The sequence below is a fragment of the Fusarium oxysporum genome, chromosome 5, assembly GCF_000149955.1.
Source record: "Fusarium oxysporum f. sp. lycopersici 4287 chromosome 5, whole genome shotgun sequence".
NCBI classification, from domain to species: Eukaryota; Fungi; Ascomycota; class Sordariomycetes; order Hypocreales; family Nectriaceae; genus Fusarium; species Fusarium oxysporum.
In genome coordinates, this window is record NC_030990.1 from 787,523 (window position 1) to 809,515 (window position 21,993).

The 21,993-nt window shown below is 48.2% G+C and overlaps 12 protein-coding genes and 1 non-coding gene across 18 annotated transcripts; 3 read left to right on the plus strand and 10 right to left on the minus strand.

Annotated features, from left to right (window-relative positions):
• Positions 1-23: 23 nt before the first annotated feature.
• FOXG_15452 (uncharacterized protein) lies at positions 24-4,897 on the minus strand. The gene is made up of 3 exons (XM_018395555.1): positions 3,963-4,897; positions 3,254-3,917; positions 24-3,208 (listed from the first exon to the last, which is right to left on the minus strand). The coding sequence occupies exons 1-3, from the start codon at positions 4,370-4,372 to the stop codon at positions 143-145; spliced, it is 4,140 nt and encodes a 1,379-aa protein (XP_018255444.1). The 5' UTR covers positions 4,373-4,897; the 3' UTR covers positions 24-142.
• A 2,625-nt stretch (positions 4,898-7,522) lies between these two features.
• On the minus strand, positions 7,523-7,638 carry FOXG_21916. The gene has a single exon (XR_001936430.1). It is a non-coding gene; the product is annotated as a 5S ribosomal RNA (ribosomal RNA).
• Positions 7,639-7,896: 258 nt separating this feature from the next.
• On the minus strand, positions 7,897-8,380 carry FOXG_21917 (uncharacterized protein; the record flags this gene model as incomplete). Its single annotated transcript, XM_018402295.1, has 2 exons — positions 7,897-8,054; positions 8,293-8,380. 2 exons carry the CDS (start codon positions 8,378-8,380, stop codon positions 7,897-7,899), a joined length of 246 nt encoding a protein of 81 aa, XP_018255445.1.
• Positions 8,381-8,794: 414 nt separating this feature from the next.
• Positions 8,795-9,118, minus strand: FOXG_21918 (uncharacterized protein; the record flags this gene model as incomplete). The annotated part of the gene is made up of 1 exon (XM_018402296.1): positions 8,795-9,118. One exon carries the CDS (start codon positions 9,116-9,118, stop codon positions 8,795-8,797), a length of 324 nt encoding a protein of 107 aa, XP_018255446.1.
• A 1,053-nt stretch (positions 9,119-10,171) lies between these two features.
• FOXG_21919 (uncharacterized protein) lies at positions 10,172-10,348 on the minus strand (the record flags this gene model as incomplete). Its single annotated transcript, XM_018402297.1, has 1 exon — positions 10,172-10,348. One exon carries the CDS (start codon positions 10,346-10,348, stop codon positions 10,172-10,174), a length of 177 nt encoding a protein of 58 aa, XP_018255447.1.
• Positions 10,349-10,998: 650 nt separating this feature from the next.
• On the minus strand, positions 10,999-11,274 carry FOXG_21920 (uncharacterized protein; the record flags this gene model as incomplete). Its single annotated transcript, XM_018402298.1, has 1 exon — positions 10,999-11,274. The coding sequence occupies one exon, from the start codon at positions 11,272-11,274 to the stop codon at positions 10,999-11,001; it is 276 nt and encodes a 91-aa protein (XP_018255448.1).
• A 373-nt stretch (positions 11,275-11,647) lies between these two features.
• FOXG_21921 (uncharacterized protein) lies at positions 11,648-11,800 on the minus strand (the record flags this gene model as incomplete). The annotated part of the gene is made up of 1 exon (XM_018402299.1): positions 11,648-11,800. One exon carries the CDS (start codon positions 11,798-11,800, stop codon positions 11,648-11,650), a length of 153 nt encoding a protein of 50 aa, XP_018255449.1.
• Positions 11,801-11,948: 148 nt separating this feature from the next.
• Positions 11,949-12,443, minus strand: FOXG_15453 (uncharacterized protein; the record flags this gene model as incomplete). The annotated part of the gene is made up of 3 exons (XM_018395556.1): positions 11,949-12,198; positions 12,254-12,333; positions 12,384-12,443. 3 exons carry the CDS (start codon positions 12,441-12,443, stop codon positions 11,949-11,951), a joined length of 390 nt encoding a protein of 129 aa, XP_018255450.1.
• A 1,335-nt stretch (positions 12,444-13,778) lies between these two features.
• On the plus strand, positions 13,779-15,280 carry FOXG_21922 (uncharacterized protein). Its single transcript, XM_018402300.1, has one exon. The coding sequence runs from the start codon at positions 13,978-13,980 to the stop codon at positions 14,998-15,000; it is 1,023 nt and encodes a 340-aa protein (XP_018255451.1). The 5' UTR covers positions 13,779-13,977; the 3' UTR covers positions 15,001-15,280.
• Positions 15,281-15,442: 162 nt separating this feature from the next.
• Positions 15,443-16,980, plus strand: FOXG_15454 (uncharacterized protein). Of its 2 annotated transcripts, XM_018395558.1 has the most exons (4): positions 15,574-15,745; positions 15,806-16,152; positions 16,203-16,696; positions 16,764-16,841. In XM_018395558.1, exons 1-3 carry the CDS (start codon positions 15,668-15,670, stop codon positions 16,267-16,269), a joined length of 492 nt encoding a protein of 163 aa, XP_018255453.1. In that variant the 5' UTR covers positions 15,574-15,667; the 3' UTR covers positions 16,270-16,696; positions 16,764-16,841. The 2 variants fall into 2 exon arrangements, with proteins under 2 accessions (XP_018255452.1, XP_018255453.1); XM_018395557.1 differs by having other exon boundaries at positions 15,443-15,745; positions 16,203-16,980.
• On the minus strand, positions 16,724-19,000 carry FOXG_15455 (uncharacterized protein). Of its 5 annotated transcripts, XM_018395562.1 has the most exons (4): positions 18,562-18,842; positions 17,605-18,511; positions 17,101-17,547; positions 16,793-17,027 (listed from the first exon to the last, which is right to left on the minus strand). In XM_018395562.1, exons 2-4 carry the CDS (start codon positions 18,476-18,478, stop codon positions 16,906-16,908), a joined length of 1,443 nt encoding a protein of 480 aa, XP_018255457.1. In that variant the 5' UTR covers positions 18,479-18,511; positions 18,562-18,842; the 3' UTR covers positions 16,793-16,905. The 5 variants fall into 5 exon arrangements, with proteins under 5 accessions (XP_018255454.1, XP_018255456.1, XP_018255457.1 ...); XM_018395561.1 differs by having other exon boundaries at positions 16,788-17,027; positions 17,605-19,000; XM_018395560.1 differs by having other exon boundaries at positions 17,101-18,511.
• Positions 19,001-19,475: 475 nt separating this feature from the next.
• FOXG_15456 (uncharacterized protein) lies at positions 19,476-19,999 on the plus strand (the record flags this gene model as incomplete). Its single annotated transcript, XM_018395564.1, has 3 exons — positions 19,476-19,596; positions 19,651-19,704; positions 19,758-19,999. 3 exons carry the CDS (start codon positions 19,476-19,478, stop codon positions 19,997-19,999), a joined length of 417 nt encoding a protein of 138 aa, XP_018255459.1.
• FOXG_15457 (uncharacterized protein) lies at positions 19,845-21,752 on the minus strand. The gene has a single exon (XM_018395565.1). The coding sequence runs from the start codon at positions 21,574-21,576 to the stop codon at positions 20,068-20,070; it is 1,509 nt and encodes a 502-aa protein (XP_018255460.1). The 5' UTR covers positions 21,577-21,752; the 3' UTR covers positions 19,845-20,067.
• Between the last annotated feature and the right edge of the window lie 241 nt (positions 21,753-21,993).

Below are 21,993 nucleotides of genomic sequence, written 5' to 3' on the forward strand. Positions count from 1 at the left end.
CAACATTCGAGGCTGACTTTAATGGGCCCACATTAACTTTAAATCGTGGGGGAGGCTGAATCTGATCTCAACTCAACTCCACTGCCTCAACATCAATATTAAGAAGAATTATATATATACAGTATCCAAATGCCCCTGAACATCAATTAGACTCCTTACCACCCCCCCCTCCTCCCCATGTTAAATCCCCAACCACTCGCGCAAAAGCACCTTTGGCTTGCAGCAAATCATGATACGTTCCCTCCTCAACCTTGGCACCATCCTCTAGGACAACAATCCGATCCGCGATTGCCATCATCTCCTTGCTATGCGTCACCACCACAATTGCCATATCTCGCCTTGACTTCTTCGCAATCTTTTGCATCGTGTGTCGAATCATTTCCGCGCTCTCTGCATCTAATGCACTAGTAGGCTCGTCCAGCACAAGAAGTCGAGGCTTGCGTACAAGTGCCCGCGCGATGCTGAGACGTTGCGCCTGGCCACCTGAAAGGGCTTGACCTCCGTCGCCGACTCGAGTGTTGTATCCATCAGGAAGAGTTGTGATGAACTCGTGGATACCGGCCGCTTTCGCAGCAGCTAGAATGCTAGGAAACTGACGGAGGTGCGATACTTCACCCAAGCCGTACACGATGTTCTCTGCAATGGTAGCTGGGAAAAGGAACGGCGTTTGTGGCAAATATGCCATCATTGATCGAAGATGCTCCATATCGACGTGCGCATGGGAATACTCATTGAAGCTGAGTGGTGGTCTTGTACTAAGGATCTCAAGTTTGGTGGGAGCATAAAGACCCAGCATCAGCGAGATCACCGTCGACTTGCCACATCCTGACCGACCAACAATCGCCAAAAAGTCTCCAGCATCCACCTCGAATGACACTCCTCGCAAGACTGGTCTCTCCGAGCTTAACTTATATGAGAACTCGAGATTGTCAAGTCGAACTGGGAGCGGTGTTTGGAGCTTGTAGTATCCGTGAGGCTCGCTTTTGGGTATCAGAGGCATATTGGCGTACCCCAATATCTGTGCGGCGGTTGACTGGGCCATTGTGACTTGTGGTATCGTACTAAGAATACTCGTCGCTGTGCCCATGCTGAACAGAAGCAGATTCACTACTGCCACCACTGCCGTTGCTGTAATCGCTCTCTCCGAAGCCAGAAGCACAGTTCCATAGTAGAACACAAGTGCTGTAAGGGGGTAATTGACTGACTGGTATAGACCATACAGTGTACTTGTGTGCCCTGCCCTCTTCTGTCCCAGGCCCAGGGTGTGCCTCACTGCTTTCATATACTTCGCACCCATGTATCTTTCTAGAGTGAGAGCTCGAACGACTCGGATGTTGAGGAAGATCTCAGTCAAAGTTGCACTCGCATCTTCGGCCCCCTTGTTGCAGCGCGCCTCCCACTTCCCACTAATAATGGTATAGCCTTTGACTGCGCCCATAACGACAGGCAGCGGTGCGAGGGTGACGAGCGTGAGTTTCCAGGAGATGACAAGCGCCCAAGCAACAGCAGCAATGATCATGACAGTGACAGTGATGATGATGGGCAAGAATCTGCCAACAATGTTGCGCATCTCTTCGGCATTTCGGTCAAGACACTCGTTGATACGACCAGGAGAGTTGCGCGATCGATCGAACCATGCTCTTGGTTGTCGGAGGATTCGTTTCAGGGCTTCGACTCGGATGGTGTTGATCCAGGCTTGTCCCACCATTTCAAGAAGATATCGACCACCGCCAGTGCAAACACCATCCATGATCGCGATGACAATGAGATAGATAGCCCATCTCTTGCCCTCTGCTAGCATGTCACCTTGTGACCACATCGCGCCCAGGAGTTGCGCGAAGCAATACGCAAATGCAGGAATAGAGCCCGCTCCAACCAGGCAGGTCAGTACTCCGAAGACAAGAAGAACCCTATGCCCACGCCCCAACGCTGGCCAGACTGTCCTCAATATTGAAGCCAGAGCCATTGGTGGAGGGTGATCCTTCGTCTCGCTGTCTTTGTCATCCACCTTGTCTGACTGAAGCTTGTCGCGATACTTGGTTTGTCTGAGTCTCGTAATGCTCTTGGGACGCTCTGCCCCACCAAATACGTACTCTGGCTCTTCGAGTGAGACCAGTGTGCATGACGTTTCCATGCCATCCAGACTGCTGTGGGATCTCAGTGCACTGTCGTGCTTCTCGTCGTAGAAACTAGCCATCGGATGGTTGTCGGCCGCGGACTTTGATCGTGCAGGTTCAGGTTCGGGTATGGCTACAGTGAGGGGTTGCATCTCCCAAGCTCGAGCTGTCCGCATGCGAAAAGCGGCTGCTGTGTTTGTACCTAAAGTCAATCGTGTAGAGGCGCTTGTAGGTGCTGGACTGAAAGACTCCAATCCTCCAACGACTATTTGTGAGAGCCGTGAAGCTCTGCCAGGAAGGGGGAATATAGGAGAAAGGGGTGAAAGAGGAGAGTTTGGAGACTTGATGGTGATATCTATCGGCGTGTCTGGTTTCTCTGATACGGTAGATACAAGAGTGGCGAATGTACCACCAATCTGCATATCCAGATCCTTTTTGAAACCTTCTTGAACAAGGGATGCATTGTCCATCACGTAGACGAAGTCATTGGCGTCGATTTGCGCGATGTCATGTGTGATGATGATGGTTGTTTTGCCCCGTCGCCAAGCCCTGATCGCATCCATGATGAGCACGCGGCTAACTTGGTCAAGGCCACTTGTGATCTCATCCAGGATGAGCACTGGAGGGTCTCGAAGTCGAGCTCTGGCAAGCGCTAATCTCTGCTTCTGTCCGCCGCTCAAGTTGTATCCATCAGCGCCGACATTGGTATCTAGACCTTCAGGAAGTCCTGCAATCGTCGACTGAAGCAATGCTGCATCACAAGCTCGCATCACCTCAGCCCGCGTTGCTCTTGCAGGGTCGTGGTGGCCGAATGCTACATTTTTGAAGAAACTTTCGTTGAACAGGATGCTGGATTGTTGGATCAAGGTAATGTTCTCACGGACCCAATATCTGTCGAGAACCTGTAAGGGTTTGTTGTCGACATATACCTCTCCACTCGAGGGCTCGTAAAAGCCGACAATGAGGCTACCCAATGTGCTTTTCCCGGAGCCGCTTCTCCCGACAATAAATGTCATCTCGCCCGAGGGGAAGAAGAAGTTGGATTCGTGGAGTACCTTTTGTGCCGGATTCGAGGGGTATGCGAAGCTCACCTACTAGAGTTAGCTCTTATCTTTATTAGCACAAGAAGAACCTACATTCTTCAACTCTATATCACCGCTGCAACTCAGAGGTCGCAAAGTTCCAGTCATCGGCTTGACCATCTCACCGTCCCGCACGTTTCGAGTGATGCTGGAGAGAAAGCTACCGGCTGACATGCCTTTTGCGAGAACCAACCACTGAGGCATCAAAGCCTCAATACCCTGAAATGCTGCGAGGGTTGCATAAAAGGTTGTCAAAACACTGCCAGCGGCAAGACCGTCGTTGTTGACGAGCACAACGCCGTACCAAAAACCGACGACGAACATGGCCACGACCCAGAAAGCAACGTAGCCCATTTGCAGAGCATTACATTGTGCCTGGATTAAATACTGCTTTGCTGCAGCTTTGGCAGCCGGGTAGTACTGCCAGACCTCCTGATCGTAACCGTTGAAGACCTTGACGAGATCGATGGCTGTGATTGAAGCAACGGCGAACTTGGAAGCGACTGCCAGTTCACGTTTCTGTGCTTGAATGGCGGGTTCAAGTCGCTTTGTCGCCAGCGAGAGAACGATAGCTGAGATTGGAAGAGTGGTGAGGAGGACAAGGGTGAGTTTCCAGGAATAGTAGAGGGCGATACCGAGGGAAGCGATTGAGGTGATGATGTCGCCAACGAGAAGACCGAGAACTTGGGAGGAAGCGAGTTGAAGTTCACGAGTTTGTCTATCGGATGTTAGTCATGTTCAAGTGCAGAAGAGGGATACATACGTCTGTATTCTGATGAGAAGGCTTGACATGCCTTCGGATTGAGAATCGAACCAGGCCATGTCCTTGGAGAGAAGACTTGCAAAGATGTCTTGCCGAACACTGCATGCCTGCAGCTCTCCAAATATGACCCAGAGCGCAAGGAATGCTGTACTTGTGATCCAATTGCCAATACCGAGTCCTACAAGGACAAGTGCCCATCTTCCCACCTGCGAAAGAGCGTCATCCCCGCTGAGCGATCCATTCCCAAAGCCCGCGATGATATCGAAGACTTTTCCAAGAATGACCGACAGAACAGTTTTGAAGCCTGCTGAGAAGCCAGCCGCAAGCAGTGCAGCGATTAAAGCACCGGAGTGTGATCGTCTTGTAAATAGAAAGAGTTGTTTCCACGATGATTCAACACCTTGTTCCATTTTTGGAGTATAGAGAAATTGAGTATCATGCTGAGATTAAGGGGGAAACACTTGAAGAAGTGCTCGAAGTGATTGAGGCGACATGGCGATATGAAGCGACTAAATCCATGTGTCTGGGGCGACAAAGAACAATATCAAAGGGTCAGTGTTGTGATAGTGCGCACAGACGAGGCTGCGGCCAGGGGCTTAGTATTGTTCTTCTTGATATTGGCGAAAGGTGCACTGAGAGAGAGGGGAACATGGGACGAATTGGACTCATTATTTTTCAAAGGCTTTTGCATCAGGTTTTGGAAGGGTGCCGAGGGGCCGATCGATGTTGGTGAGGGTGTTGCCACTGTCATCTTGACGGTGAAGTAGCGAAAGCTCGCGAGACGAAACAACTTGCTTGAATTGTTGGTTGGTTCTTATTCGTTTGAATTACAAATTCATTTCGGGATTGTCGGAAGTTGCGAGGGTACAGCAACTGTCAACTGTTTTCTTCGCCATGTTCTCGCTCGTTTGTGCTCCTCGTTGGTAGCACAAGGCGGGAAACGTTACAAAACGGATAAAGTCTGTTGGCACCTTACGTAAGGAGAGACAATCCAGATCATACCTAGGTAGCTACCTAACATGAGAGATCTGACTTGATTATAACAAGCTGTTCATTCAATGTCTGTAATGTGGGCGCCCTGAGTTTGCGATGGCGGGCAGGTTGGGAAAGACCAAGAGCAAGACTCGAGACCAACCTGTACCTTCTGTGTGACTCAACCGCATGACGGCAAGTCGTTGGGAGCTTGGGAGAGGGCGAGGGTATCATGAGTACTTAAGGTATTCTAGACGGGAGAATGGAAATCTTGGACGAATTGCATGGTGACCTCGGAACTACAAGGGATATGCGCAAAACTATACATCTGTACCAGTTACAAGTATACTTTTATTGCATTTCTAGTATCGACCCTTAGGTCGGCGTTGGTTCTCTGACCGTGGGTAGTTGTCCGCAAGTCTCTCGTTACATCATGGCAATCAGTTGATTTTAAATTATTACTGCTAGATTTCAATACGGCTTATATTGGCCATATAAACCCCGCAAGACCTCCTGAGGTTATCCTTCTTGCTTATGGTCGAGAGCTTGAGTTCAATGGTTACAAAGAAGCAAGCTTGAGGCCCCTCATCACCCCTCCCAGTATTGGTATCACTGTGTTTTATCACCATTGCAAGCCCCAACACCATTTTCGTCGGTTAGCTACAAGTATCGTGTATTGCCAGAGGACAACACACTTGGATTCGAAATTGACTCGTGTCTTGGGTAGCTCTCCGTTAAGCTATCGATTTAGTTGAATGGAGGGTTGGGGCTGGGATACGGAATACCCTGCTGACGGGAACACATGTAAACTTCGTACTCGTGTTCACATGCAGAGCAGTTTCTCGTCACACCATGCCTTTTATCATGGAATTTAGCATAGTACAGTCATTATATTCTTAGAGGATTCGTAGCATCAGAAGCTTCACAATGCTTTTGCCTCAAATCTGCTTCGACGAGTGGGAAATTTGCGGCTCCTGTAACTGTATTTTCTACATGCCTTGAACTCATCTTTTGGGGGCTAGATTGTTTACAGATAACTGAGCAGGGGAGACTTCATATGGGACGATTCGCTCATAATATAGATAGGAAACAGTCATCGTTTAGAAGAGTTGCAGAAGGCGTACTTCGATGGTTGGCGCTGTCGGCAATAGATATACATCCTTCATTTTTCCGAAATCTGAAGTGTACAGTGCAAGAATAGGAGAGCTCAAAGACTTGTTTTGGGCTTTGAAAAGACTTTCTGCGAGATGTTTGTGATCTTGATATTGGGAGAAGTCTTGTGCAAAAGATTCGTCCGCAGCCATAAGTTGCCAGGATTTACCCCTGACTTTCGCATGACTGTCTTTTTGTGGTGAAGAATAATTAATTGTATGTAGCCATATGTGATTGACGGACCCGTGGCGTCGTGGAAAGATGATAAGAGTTATGTTTCTATCCACATTAGGATAGAAGATACAGAGCGTCTTATCAGGGATCTGCTCCTGTTTCCTACAGATGCTTAAACTTGGAATAATTTCATACTTAAACTGTTCATAGCTTCAGACTCGAAGCTACTATGGTAGAAAGCCACTGTATAGTCTTCGCAATCGAGGCTCGCATCCTCAACGAAGCACAGGCCCCATGGCCGTAAAACAGATGGTGCCCCGTTCTGGGCTCCGCCTTGTCCGTGACACAAGATGAAGCGCTCAAAATGCCGCCGAGGTATAGGTTGTACTCTCGCAGAATCAGTTGTTACATCCAATGCACGACATATATCATTTCGCATTAGGTCACCCAGTTCCTCTCATCCGTTCATCCCATACGAGTCATAAACTTGAAGAGGCTGGGATAGAGACTGTTCTGGCCCAGTAGGGTCAAGGCCGCAGCGCACTTAGTGTTAGGAGAGGAGTCCGGTGAGGAGAGATTTGTTCGGCAAAGCGCTCCACGAGATAGATATAATGGTCCTCTCGGGCCGCGTCCTGGAGAGCGCAACAAAGCCCAACTTGAGAGACCGAGGCAAAGGCCTTACTCTGGGTGTTCTTGTTTTGTTTTAGTGAAGTAGACATAGGATATCTAGGATCCCATATGCGCAAACAATGCGGTGCTTAGTAACCCCTTAGACTCTTCGAGGAGGAGATTGTGTAGGTAGTCGGTAAGCTCGTCAACGGTGTTGTTGACAGCGCATTCGCCACCCATATCATCTTCTCTTTCTTAGTTTTTCACAATTTGTGTCCACCGGCGTTGACACGATTTATAGATAGAACTTCGCAATAGAGATACCCTCGTTGAGAGGCTAGGAAATGCCTCCTGTTCGTGGCAGCGATCACAGAGAATAACTTGACCACCATCGCTGAAGCGGGACAGACAGGTCAACGAAACTGTCACGCAAGAGGGTATACAATGAGAGGGAAAGGCAGGTGTATGAACAGTCAACCTGAAGCGGATTCGGTGTAGAGGCTCGTCAGTGGTTTGATGTCGGCGATTTTGCACCACGCCCCGTAGAAGGGTTAACCAAAACACTGTTGCGAATGCCCTCACCTCTCAACACAGCAGCGACATGAACATCTGCAAATACGCGCAATTAGCAAAAAGAAACTTGAGGCAAAAAAAACATACAACAGCGGGGATTCGCTGGTCGTCACCGACCCAACTACTAATCCGCCCCTTACCAGCTTATCTATGGGAGAGCGGACGGGATCCCGAGTTCTCTGATAGGTATGGTCGTATGTAATCACCTGTTTGTAAGTTCAAATTATAGCGTCTTCCTCGTGCCGACCGTCAAGCCTACGGTACAAAGTAGATGTGAGCATGTTCTCTCTAAATAATGAAACGCAATTCGCTCAAGGTCTGTGACAGGAGTCAAACTCTCCCCGGCGTTCTGGCTGCGCAGCGGGAGCTAGCAGATGCGAGTCAAAAATCCTAATTTCCATCATGTTATCAATACCCAGAAGAATTCATGAATAGCCTACGCTTATACTCGGTGTTATTCGGTTGACTTGGAGGCTTGCTGGTTGATGGCGGCTGACTCGGCAGCCTCCAGCTTCAACTTGAGTTCTTCATTCTCATTGAGCTTCGATGCAAGATCCTCCTCGGCTGCACGCCAGAAAATAGTCACCTCAACCAAGTTTCTGCGTATATAACCTTTATCCAACGGTTAAAGGTTGCTTTCATGGTATTGGATCATTCTTGGAATGGAATGCCGCATGAGAATCTTTGTAAACTCTTATCCTGGAACGACTTCTTCTTTATGGTGATGGGATCCCTCTTATACCTGAAGGGCTTTCTTCTATCTTCCTTGACTACCTAGAAAGGGTTCAATGGGCTGAGGAGAAGGAAGTTACCCTGGTCTAGTAGAATTGCTATGATCTTATTCATTTACACAACATGTACTTGTGTTCGGGTTCAATGTTGGGATGTTTGAGCGAAGGAAGACCAGCATGCAAGATGCATCGGGGCATCTTTCTCATTGGTTATAAGCACTACAGGTTTTTCATTCCGATTGCCAGAAAGGAAGCAAGGGAGGAGAGTATTCCCCTAGAGACCATAGAAGTTAACTCAGCTTACTAACATAATAGTTAGCTATTACAGCATCTTATATAGTGTAATTTACTTACTGCTGCTAGCGTCATCAACTACAAGGCCTCGGGCAAGAATTCTCTTTCAATGAGGGATAGGTGCCAATAAACCTACCTGCCCTCCCCCAGATCTCGGTCAGGGTTTGGGGAATGTGCGCCAGCTAGATCGTTGTGGACATCGCCGTGGTCTCATCCCCGTGAAAGGCTGAATGCATCGTACTGATGTGGCCAGTGTCAAGGACAGAGTACTCTGACCAATGATATATCTTGCTCAGGAGTTTCGACCCTTGTCATCTCTGTAAAGCTTTATAACAACCGAAAGCCAGTAGGTACGAGGTTTGTTGAAGTGATTTGATATACTGCCTCATCTCCAAGGGCAGCGGGCTGAGGGATGGGATGGCGGTTATGTGTGCAACTCAAGGATGCAAAGGGGTACGAAAAAGAAGGGTGATGTAGGAGAATACAGCAGCACCAATTCTCGCTTCTGGGTACCCTCGGCGGCTGGAAGTGCTGATTGTGAATCGATGGTAGAAGAAGTGTTGTTTTGAGTCCTGGTTCAGCGTATCGGGATGTCGTCTTGCAGCCATAGCAGCATCCACAGCCCTCCTTCGACCTCAAACTGTGGGACATTCCTAAGTGGTGACGGATGCTCCGCAGGGCCTGTGGGCTACCTTCCTGGGCCAAGGTGGTGATATCGGTATTGACTTAGCCGATACAGCTGGGAATTTAGCTGATGCTTTGATATGTCCTTGCATCAACATCGCCCAGTAAAGCGAAGCACTGATCCTTGAGGTGTCTCGACAGCGACAATGATAGCATGCATTCCTGCAAATTTGAATGCGATCTCACTCACTTCTGCCGCCAGTCTTAGTACAAATGACCTCGGCAGGGGGCAAGAGTCGATATCGACCAGAGCAGTTATATATACAAATTGGCCTCAAACGAGCCGATTGGTAAAGGAGGGAAAGGGAGGGAAAAAGAAGATCCGTGTAGATCTTGACCCGTGGGCGTGTGTGGTACAGGGGGGCTCTGGCGCTGGTGGCCAACTCGTTCGGAGAGCTTCATGGACCTAGCCAATCTCATCAGAAATTTCATTAGCTGCCAGGTTTCGTTGAGCTTGTTCCCAGATAGACTGGGCAACTCCTCGAAGATGATAGCTTGGATGGCTGTCAGCTATTTTAGGAAGGCGAGGACAAGACGCTGCTGGTCTAGTTTAAAGGCATTGATGGAAGGTCAACTTCTTGACGACACTCCCTAGTTGTTCGGTTGTTTTCGATTGTCCCGCTTTCTGTATCGAGTGGCTGAGTACATAGTAAATCGCAGATCGTATCAGGCGGTAAGGGAGTTGGAGGTTGATGTGTATGGAACCTATGTCCTTGATCTTGCCTTGTCGAAGTGATCGACAACGTCTGATGTCAGGCTGTTGAGAAACGCCCTAGCCTTCTCCTTCGTGCTTTAGGGGGGAGAATAGTAGGTATTGCAACTTAATGTTTGTGCTGTGGCTGGAAGGCTGACACGTATGCAAACGACGAGTGCTTGTAAGCCTTCAGGCGACGAAGTCCTGTTCAACAGGGAGGGTTGGAAATTTAGAAAAGGTCGCGAGCTGACGAGCGGCATGGACCTTGGGAATCTGAGGTGTGAGGAAGGCTGGAATTTTCATGCTTTTACCAAAAGCGTATCGCGTTAGGGGTTATCGGCCGGTCGATCTGGCTTGAGGTGGTCTTCCAGGGAGTTGGCTTCGTACCCTAGCGTGTGTACAGGGTCATCGTCCTTTTGTTTGACCTCCTCGGTGGTGATGAGGGCAGGCAGAGGGCTTATAGTAGGACACTCCCTGGAATTATCTGCAAGAGTCACCGGCATCTTTATAGTATAGCAAGTATATAGGTTTTCCAAGAGTGGCTTGACTACCTGCGAGTCGATATTGATACCCTACCTCATTGTGGAGGAGATCATCTTGTTGAGTATGGCCAAGGGGTATCCTCGTCGCCCAGAGTAGTACATTCTGGATTTGTAAAACTCCTCTCGTTGACTGGCAGGGGTACCAGGGTGAACAAACTTCCGTGATGAATCCGTTTCACCGAAGTCTTCAACTAAATGCCTCTCAAATCAGGTTTGTGGGTCCTTTTGACGTCGAGCGCCTGGCTGTCTTGCAGGCCTAATAGACCACTGTGACTGATTTCGCGCTCTCGGCGTGTATATAAGCTGCTGATTGAAATACTTGCGGAATGGATGATAAAGCTGTCAGGGGTTCAAACGACGAGGCTAACGCTTTGTAACTGAGACGATGGGAGACCCAACCTCAGTCCTCGTGGCGGCAGGAGGATATCTGCGGTGTGAGTGAGAGTACTGGTGGTGTTCGCAGTGTGAGTAGGCAGTCGCAGAGGCGACTGCTGTGGTCTGACGAGAGGGCTTAATGAATTTGCGCATGTACTCGCGTCCTGTGCAGCTCCCATATCATCGTTCCATGAAGTTTTCCCTACAGCCCTCACTTTCCACGCTGCATGATGACCTTATGCCTCGAGCTGTTTGGTGAGGTCTTCGTTGATGGCGATTTGCTTCGTCAATTCCTCTTCTGCAGAGCGCCAAAAGTCTGTGATACGCTGCAGTCGCTCCTCAGTAAGAGCAAGAGTCTTCTTAAGCTTGTTATTTTCTATAGCAAGCCCGCCATTACTTTCCTGAAAATAGTCGTTTTCGTTGTTTACGAATTTATTCTCTTCCGAGATATGCTTAACGCGGTCACGGAGCGCAGCGACCTCGACATGGTCGGCTGGAAGATTGACAGACATGACGACATTTTTCGTATCTTTGCTGTTCGGGTACCTAACCCCTTGGATTATATATCGATCGGTCAAGGTTTCGGAATTTTGTATTTTGATTTCTATCACAAGGTGTTTCCGCATTCGAAGGCTTGTCTGTGTTCGCATAGCTCTGTGTTGTTGAAATAGTAAGGTAAGGTAGGTACCTAGCTTATCTACTCGGGCTAGTTCCCCGGCGCCTCTCCGTTTTCCGGGAGCTGGTCCGCGACTCCCTCTTGATCCTCGGGGAGCTGATAGAAAATCTCAAGGCCGTGGAAGAGTATGCCTGGGCGACATTATGTAGTCCGCAAAGACGTGCCCAGTGGACGCGTCTACATCTTCCATCTCGTAATCGTCCCTTTCGTCAAATAGGGAACGGAGGTTTCCATTGTTTGTGACAAAGGTACGAGTGATGCTGATCGTCTACAGCCTCGACGGGATCATTGGTAGCATCCGGGTCAGAAAGGACCTCGGCCCGGAGCTGGGCGATTGCATTTTCGAGGTGGTCGGCGGGCATCAGGCTGCTTCTATAGTACCCTTTGCGCTATCTTGAATTCCAATTTTATTACTTTCCCTGAGAAGGGGCGAGAGGTAGCGGATTATATATAATAGGTAGTCGCGTCAAACAAGGACGTTGTCGTTCGTAGTTCCCATCACAAGGTATTTCACATTTGAAGATTCGTGGTTTTGCTGACATAACGTTCTGTATACGATCCGTATGGCTTCTCTATTGGGATCGTAGCTGCTTTTAGGGTTAGTTCTGCTCTCTCTCCGTCTTGGGGGAGCTGATATATAACATCGAGGCCGTGAAGGAGTGTATCTGGGGTCTCAGGCCCCTCCTCCACAGCCTCGGTCCCAGCATCCAAGCCGGGAATGATCCTAGCTCGGAGCTGGGACAGCTCCGATCTCTTCTGGCTAGAGAACATATTAGTATTATATTATCTCAAGTCGATTATCAGGAAAGTCTTACTTGACTAGCATGGCGAGACTTTCGGTCTGCCGCCTGAGTCCTTGGATCTCAGCATTCTGGTCTTGTATAATATGTAGCATCTAGAAAATCAATCAGTAATCAAGTATTACCCAATTCAAAGAGTACTTACCATTTGAACGAGGCGAATAAGCATTGCAATATTCATTTGTCCGACTGGTATCACGTCCATGATGGCGATGCCCTTCCCCTGCGCGATTGGCGAGATTGGCGAGTTGGTTGTGAAGGGCAAGAATACGTTTGGAACTCTTTGGGTTACATACTTTGTAATCAAATATTTTCGGTGGACATAACTCTCCGTAGGTCCAACAGCATGTCAGTAGAGCATGTTGAAGCATTGTCGTTGGGGTCTGCCAGTTCCCTTACACTTGCTGGCACTGCCAGCCTACCTTCTACAAACAACAAATTTGAGGCCCATATAATTGTCACCAGTTCTTCTGCACTTACCCATGCCTCTGTATTGGCTCCCAGTAACAGTTAATGAAATGCTTATTTGCTGCAATGTGTTTCCGAGGTCAAGGCGATCTCGGGCTGAATGATAGGCAAGATAAGGATTTCGACGTGAGTTCGACTGGTAAATTTTAACATGCCATGGAAATAGACGGTATGATTCTATCTCAGTAGTAAAAACTGTTTTGTCCAATTTCTCAAGTTAGCCAGATTCTGAAGCATTGTGAATTATTGAGACCCATGTAGTCCTATCGACAGACTCACGTATGTAAAAGGAGGTGGCTATTATAATGTGCTGGAAGAGGATAATTATCGGTTTAAATGTTAGAATCTCTTACCAGATTATCTTATGTTGCCTTCTAGTAGCTTTTTGCTTTTGGCTAAAGTGTTTCATCGGCCATGATTTAAAGGTCGTGCCATAAGTACCTATGCAAGTACTTGGAAGACATAAAGTTACAAAATCTTGACGCAAGTCTGTTGGACTGTACACTATGGAAGCTGAGCTTTACTTGAAAGCCAAGCTGGAAGAAAGAAGAACAAAGTGTGATGCAGCATGCTCGAATGCCGGCTTCTGTGTTGCCCCTGAGGAGCCGATGATGTGTGGAAAATATGAAGTCCCTCTTTGAATCAAGATCTCCAAATGCCTTGAAGAAGGAAAAGGGATTGAATAAGCAGAATGCCGAGATGAATATTGGAGTGGTCGATTGAGATGGGGGATAACTGGACTTCTTATACTTGCCCCTGGCTTACATAAACTGATGCCTAAGAGTCAAAGATAGTAAACAACCGTTATTTGTGTTCAACAATCAGATGCGTTTGCTTTCGATTGTGATGAAGCACAGATGGTAATGAACTTCTTGCAAATACAGTTGTGCTCGTCTTTGCTAGCAAAATTGCAAGCCAATCGTGCACCGCCTGCAAGCTAATCGAGTTTTCACTTCCGAATTGATCCAGTCACTTTTTCTGAAACAAACTTCGACAAGAAAACTCTATTAATATTTCTCAATATAAGGCAAATTAAGAATTGTTTGTCCTTTACATCCTCTTCATTCATGAAGCGGGTCTCTACATGCAAGTAAACACAATGACGTTAGCGGGGTAAAGTACCTCGGCCTGCGACACCAACATCAACATCACGACATTCTTGCTTGGGACTTTCAAACATTGGGTCATTCATTTGAGCTCACTCAAATTTGACTCTACGGTCACGAATTAAAGCATAGAGCCAAACACAGCAGATCATATTGAAATTTACCATGGCACCATCACTTCTCCTCTTACCTTCTCCTCCCCGCCCTCCATCCACATCTACTCTCTCAGCTGCCTATCGCTCACCATTAACATCTGTCCTCACCAAACTCAAACAATCACCCACTCCTCAAACCCTCATAGTCGGCCTCGCACTTCCTCTTCTCGGCGGCTCATCTCCCAACTCAAAGACAATCGCTTGGACAAACGCTCAATACCTGCTCGCAGGTCTTTACACTCTTACATCAGTCATCTGCGCCAAGGAGAACATTCCTGTTGACGTCGGCGCTGGAAAGGGAAGTGTGGATGTGCGCATTGTTCTCATCGACCATGAGAGGGGAAGACGCTACGAACCAGATTTCGATGGCGGGTTTGAGGCGAATTGTACGGCTGTATTGGACTTAGCTGCGTTTGCGACAAAGGTTCGACCATGGGAGGCTGTTTACCATCCAAGTTGTGAAGAAGGTTACGAGTTGCTCTCTTCGTTTCTCAAGCTTGCAGATAAGAGTCAAACGTTTACTCAAAGTCAACTCGTGGCTGTTGAAGGTGGAATCAGTTTGACAGAAGAATCAGCTTTGTCGCCAAAAGAACAGCAGAAGGGCTTCAACACTGTTTGTCTAGGAGGAACGTTCGACCATCTTCACCCGGGTCACAAATTATTGCTTCATGCAAGCGTTCTCCTCCTCAACATCTCTCCAAAAGATTCTGACAAGACATGCACTCTCGTTGTGGGTATATCGAGCGACGAGCTTCTCGTCAAGAAGAAATACGCTGAAGAGCTTCAATCATGGGATGAGCGCTCTCAGACTGTTCTCTCATTCCTCTCCACGCTTCTTGACTACGACACAACATCTACATCACCGCCAATAGAACGAACTCCTGACGAAGCAATTGCCACTCTACGCGACGGAAGAGTCAAGGTGCGATGTATTATACTTCGCGATCCGTTTGGCCCACCAATCCACGAGGAGGATGCCGATGCGATAGTTGTTTCTGCAGAGACACGTAGTGGGGGGCAAAGCAATCAATGATCGTAGGGTCGAGAAAGGATGGAAACCACTCGAAGTTTTCGAGATTGATGTTCTGGATGCTGATGAGGTTGGTGATGGCGAAGTGAGCAAAACGAATGATTTTGCGACAAAGATTAGTAGCACTGCGATTAGACAACAGAGAGCTGAGGCGAAGAGACGGTGAGGCAGGGGACAATACCATCAGAAATTACCGATGGCAATCTAGAATATTGCGTTTGCAACCATTTTATATCACTTGTAATGCTTTTGGCGATACCTTTTTTGGTAGTGAATGAATTGGTGTAAGTGGTTTGCAAACCTTCGCTGATGTCTGTAGAGCTCGACAATCGCCACAGTGGCATCAGCAAGCAGCAACAACGCATGAGTCATGTGACTCAAAGCATCAAATAGAAGAAGAAAGTATTGGTAGAAACAACAATAAGTTTGATAGATTGTAGTCATCACGAGATATGTCTACCATGTTCCAGCAGGCACCAGATGCACCGTGCAGGCAAACAGTGCTAACAAGCGCATACACTATGCGCTGATATCATGCCCGTCCCTGGTTTCTTTTTGTGGCTGCCCCTCCATCATCATTGCCCCACGTTCAAGTTTTTGCCCAACGACAACTTTTGTCTTCACATACACAACCACCAAGCAGATCTTGAAGAACAAACAGACATTCACCATGGATCCCCTCGACAACATGGCGGGCGCCCCCGTGCCCAAGAACTTTGATGCCGAGAACGCCCAGAACAACGAAGACGTACGGACCCTACCCCACGATCTGAAACAATCCTCCATTCAGAAACTAACAGCCCTGTAGATCGAGAAGCAATTCGCCGTCAAAGTCGTCCAGCACATGCAGACCTACTGGTCCATCCTCGAGCGCGTCAAGGGCTCGTCCCTCCGCCTGACCAAGATCGACGACGAGATCATGGAGCACCTCAAGACCGACTTCCCCGAGTTTGACCCCGCCGCCAAGGTCGACGAGGACGAGATGAAGAGCAAGGCCGGCAAGGAGCGCTGGCGAAAGTTCATGATGGCGTACGAGAAGAAGGTGGACGATTATAACTTTGGTACCATGGTGCGCGATAGACCCGACGTTGAGTATGAGGAGGATACCACGATTTTTGTGCCTCGTATGCAGTTTTATGCTCTTGAGATTGCACGGTAAGTTTTTGATGTGCTGGGATGATGGGATTGAGGCTAATGAGGAGTAGAAACCGTGCTGGTCTGAATGACTGGATCTATGAGCAGGCTCAGGCTCAGAAGAACAAGTCCAAGTAATCGAAGGTATAAGAACGAAAATAAACAACAGCAGCTCTCCGAAGTGAGCCATGCGTCCACGGCGTCGGGCCTCGAGCCCACATGAACCCTTGCAGGACAGGGAACAGCCTGAGTGGACTTTCTGAGCGAAGGCGATGCAAGACGCCAATGATCTATGCAAATCATGATCACGAACGTACGATCCGAGAATTGAATCCGATGGTTTTCGTGTACTGGAATATTCCTTGATACCCTTAGAAATACATGGCATCAAAGTTCGGCTCAATCATGGTCTTCTCCAAGTGCTCACCTTAGGGTAGGCAACTTGAAACTGAAAAGTTGACATTTTGCATCTGAATGGCCTAGAATATCATTATGAAGTGAATTAAAACCGGTGTCTATATAGTCTTCAATATTAGGCTGTGGTACACATGCATTAAAAGAGCAGGTAGGGTTGTTGGGAGATTTAGAATATGAAAGGCTCAGTGTCTACACAGTACTAACATCAACCATAGACGCAAGGTACAGCTTTTACACCACAAGACGTGAATCAAGCATAGTTTAGTCATACATTACTACAATAAAGCCTGAGCTTCTATTCTGGTCATAAAAATTAATTGTGATGAGTACAATCTTACCTCCATTCTCCAGACAACATTACAACTTGAGAAACTCATCAATGTCCACCCTCTGAAAGTAGTTTATATGTCCAAACCCAACCCAGTGCTGCGCCAGCCGATTGTGACTGACGAATATAAGCTGACTCTCAATATATCGGTCTGTTTTCGTCAGTAAAAGCTCATTTTGAGGCCTAGACCAAATGAGACAAAGGGCTCGTTCATGAGTTCTTACCTAAGGCGAATCCCGTATTTGCAATATGTCCTTTGCTGTGAACCGCTCTCATTCCCTGGAAGCAAGGATCTACCGGCGGACCGTCGACGACACCATCGGGCCCAATGTCATCAGCTACAAATGTGATTTCTCCCCGCGGAACGTTGGGATCACCAGTTAATTTAATAGCCTCCAGTCGTCCCTGAAACGTCCGTCCTTCATTCCGTCTCGCTTGCCACTCTTCATCACTCTCAGAATCTCGTCTTACAAGACCGAGTTCTTCATCCGTGGCGCTCGTCTCATCGTCAGGTTGATGTATGAGCAAAAACTCGCATCCGTGGGTGCTATAATCACCGACCCAAATTCCCCTCCAGGGCTTCAACACAGTCGGCGTGTATAACTTCGGATCGAGGGTGGAGTACGTGATGAGCTCCTCGCCGACGTGAACGTTGGGCATTCCGCCGTCGACTGCGGTGCGTGATAATCTTAGCATATTGTATATACCACCCAAACCAGCTGCCCTACCGACTCGGGATAAACCACCCGCCATTTCCATCCATTGACGAATGCGGAAGAATCGCTCTGATACCTCTTCGCGGCGCTGAGGCCGGGACGATGGTGTTTTCACGAAGATGCCCTCCGATGTGACTTGTGTGCTGCTACCCGAGACATGGTGGTCTGAAGGGATGTGAGGCGGTGGCCAGATGTTACCGTATGGGAAATGTGAGGTGAGGTTTTCTTGAGCTTCTTCTTGATCGAGCTCGCATGTTAGCATGAAATTGCTAAATAGAGCGTCGATTCTGTCATCAAGAGTCACGGGCATCTCATCAGCGAAGCGATTGGCACCAGGTCGACTCAGAAATTCCTCCGGAGCTCGTTCTCCCACGCGGAACTGTAGCATGGGCTTATCAAGATGAAGTTTGACTTTAGGATTAAATTCATTGATCAAAACGTCGCCTTGTCCGAGGAAACTTTGCTGTATTTGCCTGTCTCTACTCGCGAGTAATTGATAGCCCTCGATGCAACCCCGCCGAGGATCATAGCGAACGATCATAAGTCTTCCAGTGAGATCCCTATCGCAGAACCAGATTTTTTGTCTGGGGAGGAACCAAAGACGATCGTGGGCGACGTAAAGCTCATGATAGCTGTTGCAGGGCCGGGGGCTTGTGAGAGTGACGCCTGGGACGTTTTCTTGAACTAGTGGGTACCAGAGGACATCTGAGAGAGCGTGCTTATGCAGATCTCGACATGTTGCGGATATGGCGGAGAGATCGTAAGGTGAAAGATGAGAAAGAATGTTGTCTATGAGTTCAGGAGGGAGATTTAGAAGAAGAGGAGGCCCGGGGTATGGATCTGATGATGGCTCGGACAGTGGTGGCTGGGGTTCTCCAGAGGACATCTTTTGGTGTGTTCAGATAGACGTAAAAGACCGCTGTTCCTATCTCATGAGTTTGATCAGATAAAAATGCGAATATACCTTACGTTTATCAGATCGGGGTCCAAAGCAGGGGTGGCGAGCTGATGAGTCGAGGGTGGATGGTCTAGACGGTCTGGACTTGTAGCTTCGGCGGTGATGATGATGGGGAAGTCGAGTTAATGCAGCTAAGCGGAGTTCAGCCGCAGGAGATGCCGACTCTAGAACGGAACCACTCGATTCTGATCAGGTCATGAGAGGAAGAAATACGAATGAACGTTTTAGGTTGTAAGGAAATTGAAGGGAGGAATGTTTTATGTTACAGCTTCTTTGTATCGGGATGTTTCGTTGACGACATTGCTTTGCTATTCATACGGGAAGTGGGGAGATGATCAATCACTCGCCGACGTACGGAGTGTTCACCAATTCAATCAACAGCAGCTTGCAATGGGAAATAACAATGAATAGTGAAATAGAAGCAAATGTTGTTTCAATATCCAAGATCAGTCACACTTGTTCAAACCCCATGGTTATCAACTTGCATTATCAATCTTCATCCTCGTCAAGGACTCTGGCGCCACTAGCTTCGGTGGCTGGGCCGCTTTGAGGCCTAACGCCTGTCCTCACTCTCCCCCCAGCTTTGAAACACCAAATCTACCCCCAAATCATCAGGTCACGCGCTTCTTCCTCATCGCTCAATAGTGCATCATTCGAAGTCTCATTCATTGGACCTCAGAGTCTCCTGTGTTACTGGCATACTTGTTCTCTTAGCCAATTACCATTCTAGCGACGTCATCTCCCGCTGGGAATACCTTCATCTTTCGCCGCCCACGTCACGCTGCTCTTTACTAGACATCTGCATCTCTTTGTGACTTTACTTTTGATGCAACCGCGCATCTCTTTTTGACCACTGTGAACATAACCAAGCTCGCCGATGATGAGCTCGCTATTACCGCTTATCTCGGAAATCCTTCCGATGATAATGCCCGCCTCTGCCAACATCACCCGCGCCAAACAACTCGAACCAACGCACCCAACTGTCGAAGGCCCTGTTATTGAACGTCCAGCTGTTGTCGGGAAATGCGATAACATGTGTGTAACTGGTAAGCCAAGCTGTCTTAGATCTTATGTCTCAAACGTTATCGCTCACATATCAGTTCTTACAACGCGACCGCACTCCAAGTCTACAGTTCGACATAATAGTGAACAGGGTAAGTTCCTTAAACCTGTCTATTGTGGATGAACTCTGATGCTGAGTTTGCAGATACCATCATATACGCCGTCTCGGGCAACGGCGTTCTCATTGTGAACGAGGCTGTCAACTCTGAATTAAAACACCATGATCTTGCACCCGGAGACTTTGCCTTTGTCCCCGCCTGGATCGAACATCAGGTCAAGAACGACACAGACGAAGATGTCCAATGGCTCATGATCCAAAGCGGTTCAACTCCTATCCGCGCAGACTTGACAGAATGGGGTGGCGATGTGATCCAGTCAAAGAATTGAAGCAAATGACGACGCAGTTTCATTATTATATCGATCTATTTCATCGGCTATTCCTGAGATACCATCCACTAACTTTCGCATCTCGATCTAACCATCTGAATCACCGACTCTCTACTCACACGGTCATCAAACACTTGTGCGTGGTCCAGTTTCGGAAACATAACTACTTCAACGCCGTTGTGCGATTCCGCTATCACGCCATTACGACCGGCACTAAGATCAACCCCCAGATATTCTGCAACGGCTGTAGTGTCGACTATGAGGTCGCGACCAGACAGTGTAACAGCAACGTGCCTCGCATGATGGCCGTCACTTTGAGTCCCCAACAGATCTTCCTTCCAGAGGATATTCTCACGCCAGAAGAAATGTCTGCCCAAACAAAGCGCAACACCTGGGTCGGTGCTAGCGAAATACCAGAGTTGCCATTCATTCGCCCTCTTGGGCTTTCTTCGAGTGAAGTTGTACGCTACATCAGGAAGATGTAGCATGATGGTCACAGGGTCGATGAGGACAACCGAGGGCACACGATGTTGAAAGCTTGGTTCGTGGAGCATGTGGGTTGTTAGGACTGAGCCGTAGGAGTGTGATACCAGGGCAAATTTGCGCCAGCAGTGGTGTTCCAGGATAGACGTCATATGAGCCAGGAACTCGGCTTTGTCGAGAATAGCTGGGGTGAGGCGGAATGAGATGGGTAATATCTCAAGGGCGATAACACCAACACTTCCGTTTCCGTCACCAGTCTTGTGAAGACCTGCCAGAAAACGAACATATGCCCATAATCCGATTCCGATACCATGGAAGAAGACAACGGGGAGCTTGTCTTCAGCTGTATGAGGGCGGTGCCAGTAACTTAACCGTGTGGACGGGGATTTGGGACCGGGGAACAGCTCTTGGGGCCGCGGGGGAAATATATAAAGTGCAGAAGAGCGAGGGCGGCGATGGAAGTCAAATCCGTGCCATCGAAAGGCGAAATGGGTGGCCTGGTCAATGAAGAATACGATAATATACCAAACAAGACTTCGATACGTTGTCGTGATACCGTCAATCGTGAGACGAAGACTTTTGACGTTGCCCCAGCCTTCCTCGAACTTTCGTCCAAGCCGTTGTTCAACAAGGCTCAGATAATGTTCGACTTCCCCTTCAACCGCCTGCCCATCCTCCACCAACCCTGTACCATCCGATCTCTCAAAGAAAGCCCATAGAATGAACTCTCTCACATTCTCCCTCCGTATCTCTCTGGGATCCGCATCAAGAAACCACCATCTCAGATAAATCTCCAAAGACGGCACATTTCCGAAACATCGCTCAAAAAGGGCATTTCGGTCTTGGCGCGACAGCGCTGGCGGGTGGTCTGCATCCCGCTTGAGCCTTTGGAGGTATGGTCTATATATAGATAAATAGAACACCACTTCTGCCAACAGCGCAGCTAGCAGGACACACACAAATGTAAATACCACGGATACTGGCTGGATAAGAGGGAGGAATAAGATGAGAAAGATGTAAATTAGAGGCGTGTAGCGAAAGAAGGCGATGGATAAACGGACAAAGACCCATTCACCGAATGATGTGCCGATCATGATGATATGACACTGGCCGGTTCAAACCGGGCTATACGTTTTCAAACAAGAAGCTGTGGTTTTTCATGGAAGTAGATTGGAATTTGGAAAAGAGGAAAAGATCGGTGACGTGTTTGTTGAACACATTCTTCTGTTGGGGCGATTGTGGGAGGATGAGCATCAGCTGGAGCAGTACAAGGGTCGCAAACACGGAAGGATTGTGGCTTGAATTGTGGCTCGTATCGAGTGGGGTCGGGTCAGGGCCATGTGGTCCACTGCACTATGGTGGGGCGGACCGTCAGTGGATTCTTCGGCGGGCCGTACCAAGACTTGGCCCCACGATCTACAATGACTTCACATCAACATCAGATTAAGGGTCACTCCATATGGCAAACAGTGAACTCATTTATCAGGCTCATACTCCTTCTTACCTGTATC

Excerpts from the sequence above, each read along its gene's own strand:
- FOXG_15455 (XM_018395559.1), bottom strand. The coding sequence starts at position 18,478 with ATGTCCTCTGGAGAACCCCAGCCACCACTGTCCGAGCCATCATCAGAT. Across the intron at positions 17,028-17,100 it reads AAATACGGGATTCGCCTTAG|ACCGATATATTGAGAGTCAG; the intron begins GTAAGAACTCAT and ends TGACGAAAACAG.
- FOXG_15454 (XM_018395557.1), top strand. The coding sequence starts at position 15,668 with ATGGATCCCCTCGACAACATGGCGGGCGCCCCCGTGCCCAAGAACTTT. Across the intron at positions 15,746-15,805 it reads ACGCCCAGAACAACGAAGAC|ATCGAGAAGCAATTCGCCGT; the intron begins GTACGGACCCTA and ends ACAGCCCTGTAG. Across the intron at positions 16,153-16,202 it reads TATGCTCTTGAGATTGCACG|AAACCGTGCTGGTCTGAATG; the intron begins GTAAGTTTTTGA and ends AATGAGGAGTAG.
- FOXG_15457 (XM_018395565.1), bottom strand. The coding sequence starts at position 21,576 with ATGATCGGCACATCATTCGGTGAATGGGTCTTTGTCCGTTTATCCATC.
- FOXG_15452 (XM_018395555.1), bottom strand. The coding sequence starts at position 4,372 with ATGGAACAAGGTGTTGAATCATCGTGGAAACAACTCTTTCTATTTACA. Across the intron at positions 3,918-3,962 it reads CTTCTCATCAGAATACAGAC|ACAAACTCGTGAACTTCAAC; the intron begins GTATGTATCCCT and ends AACATCCGATAG. Across the intron at positions 3,209-3,253 it reads GTGATATAGAGTTGAAGAAT|GTGAGCTTCGCATACCCCTC; the intron begins GTAGGTTCTTCT and ends TAACTCTAGTAG.
- FOXG_21922 (XM_018402300.1), top strand. The coding sequence starts at position 13,978 with ATGGCACCATCACTTCTCCTCTTACCTTCTCCTCCCCGCCCTCCATCC.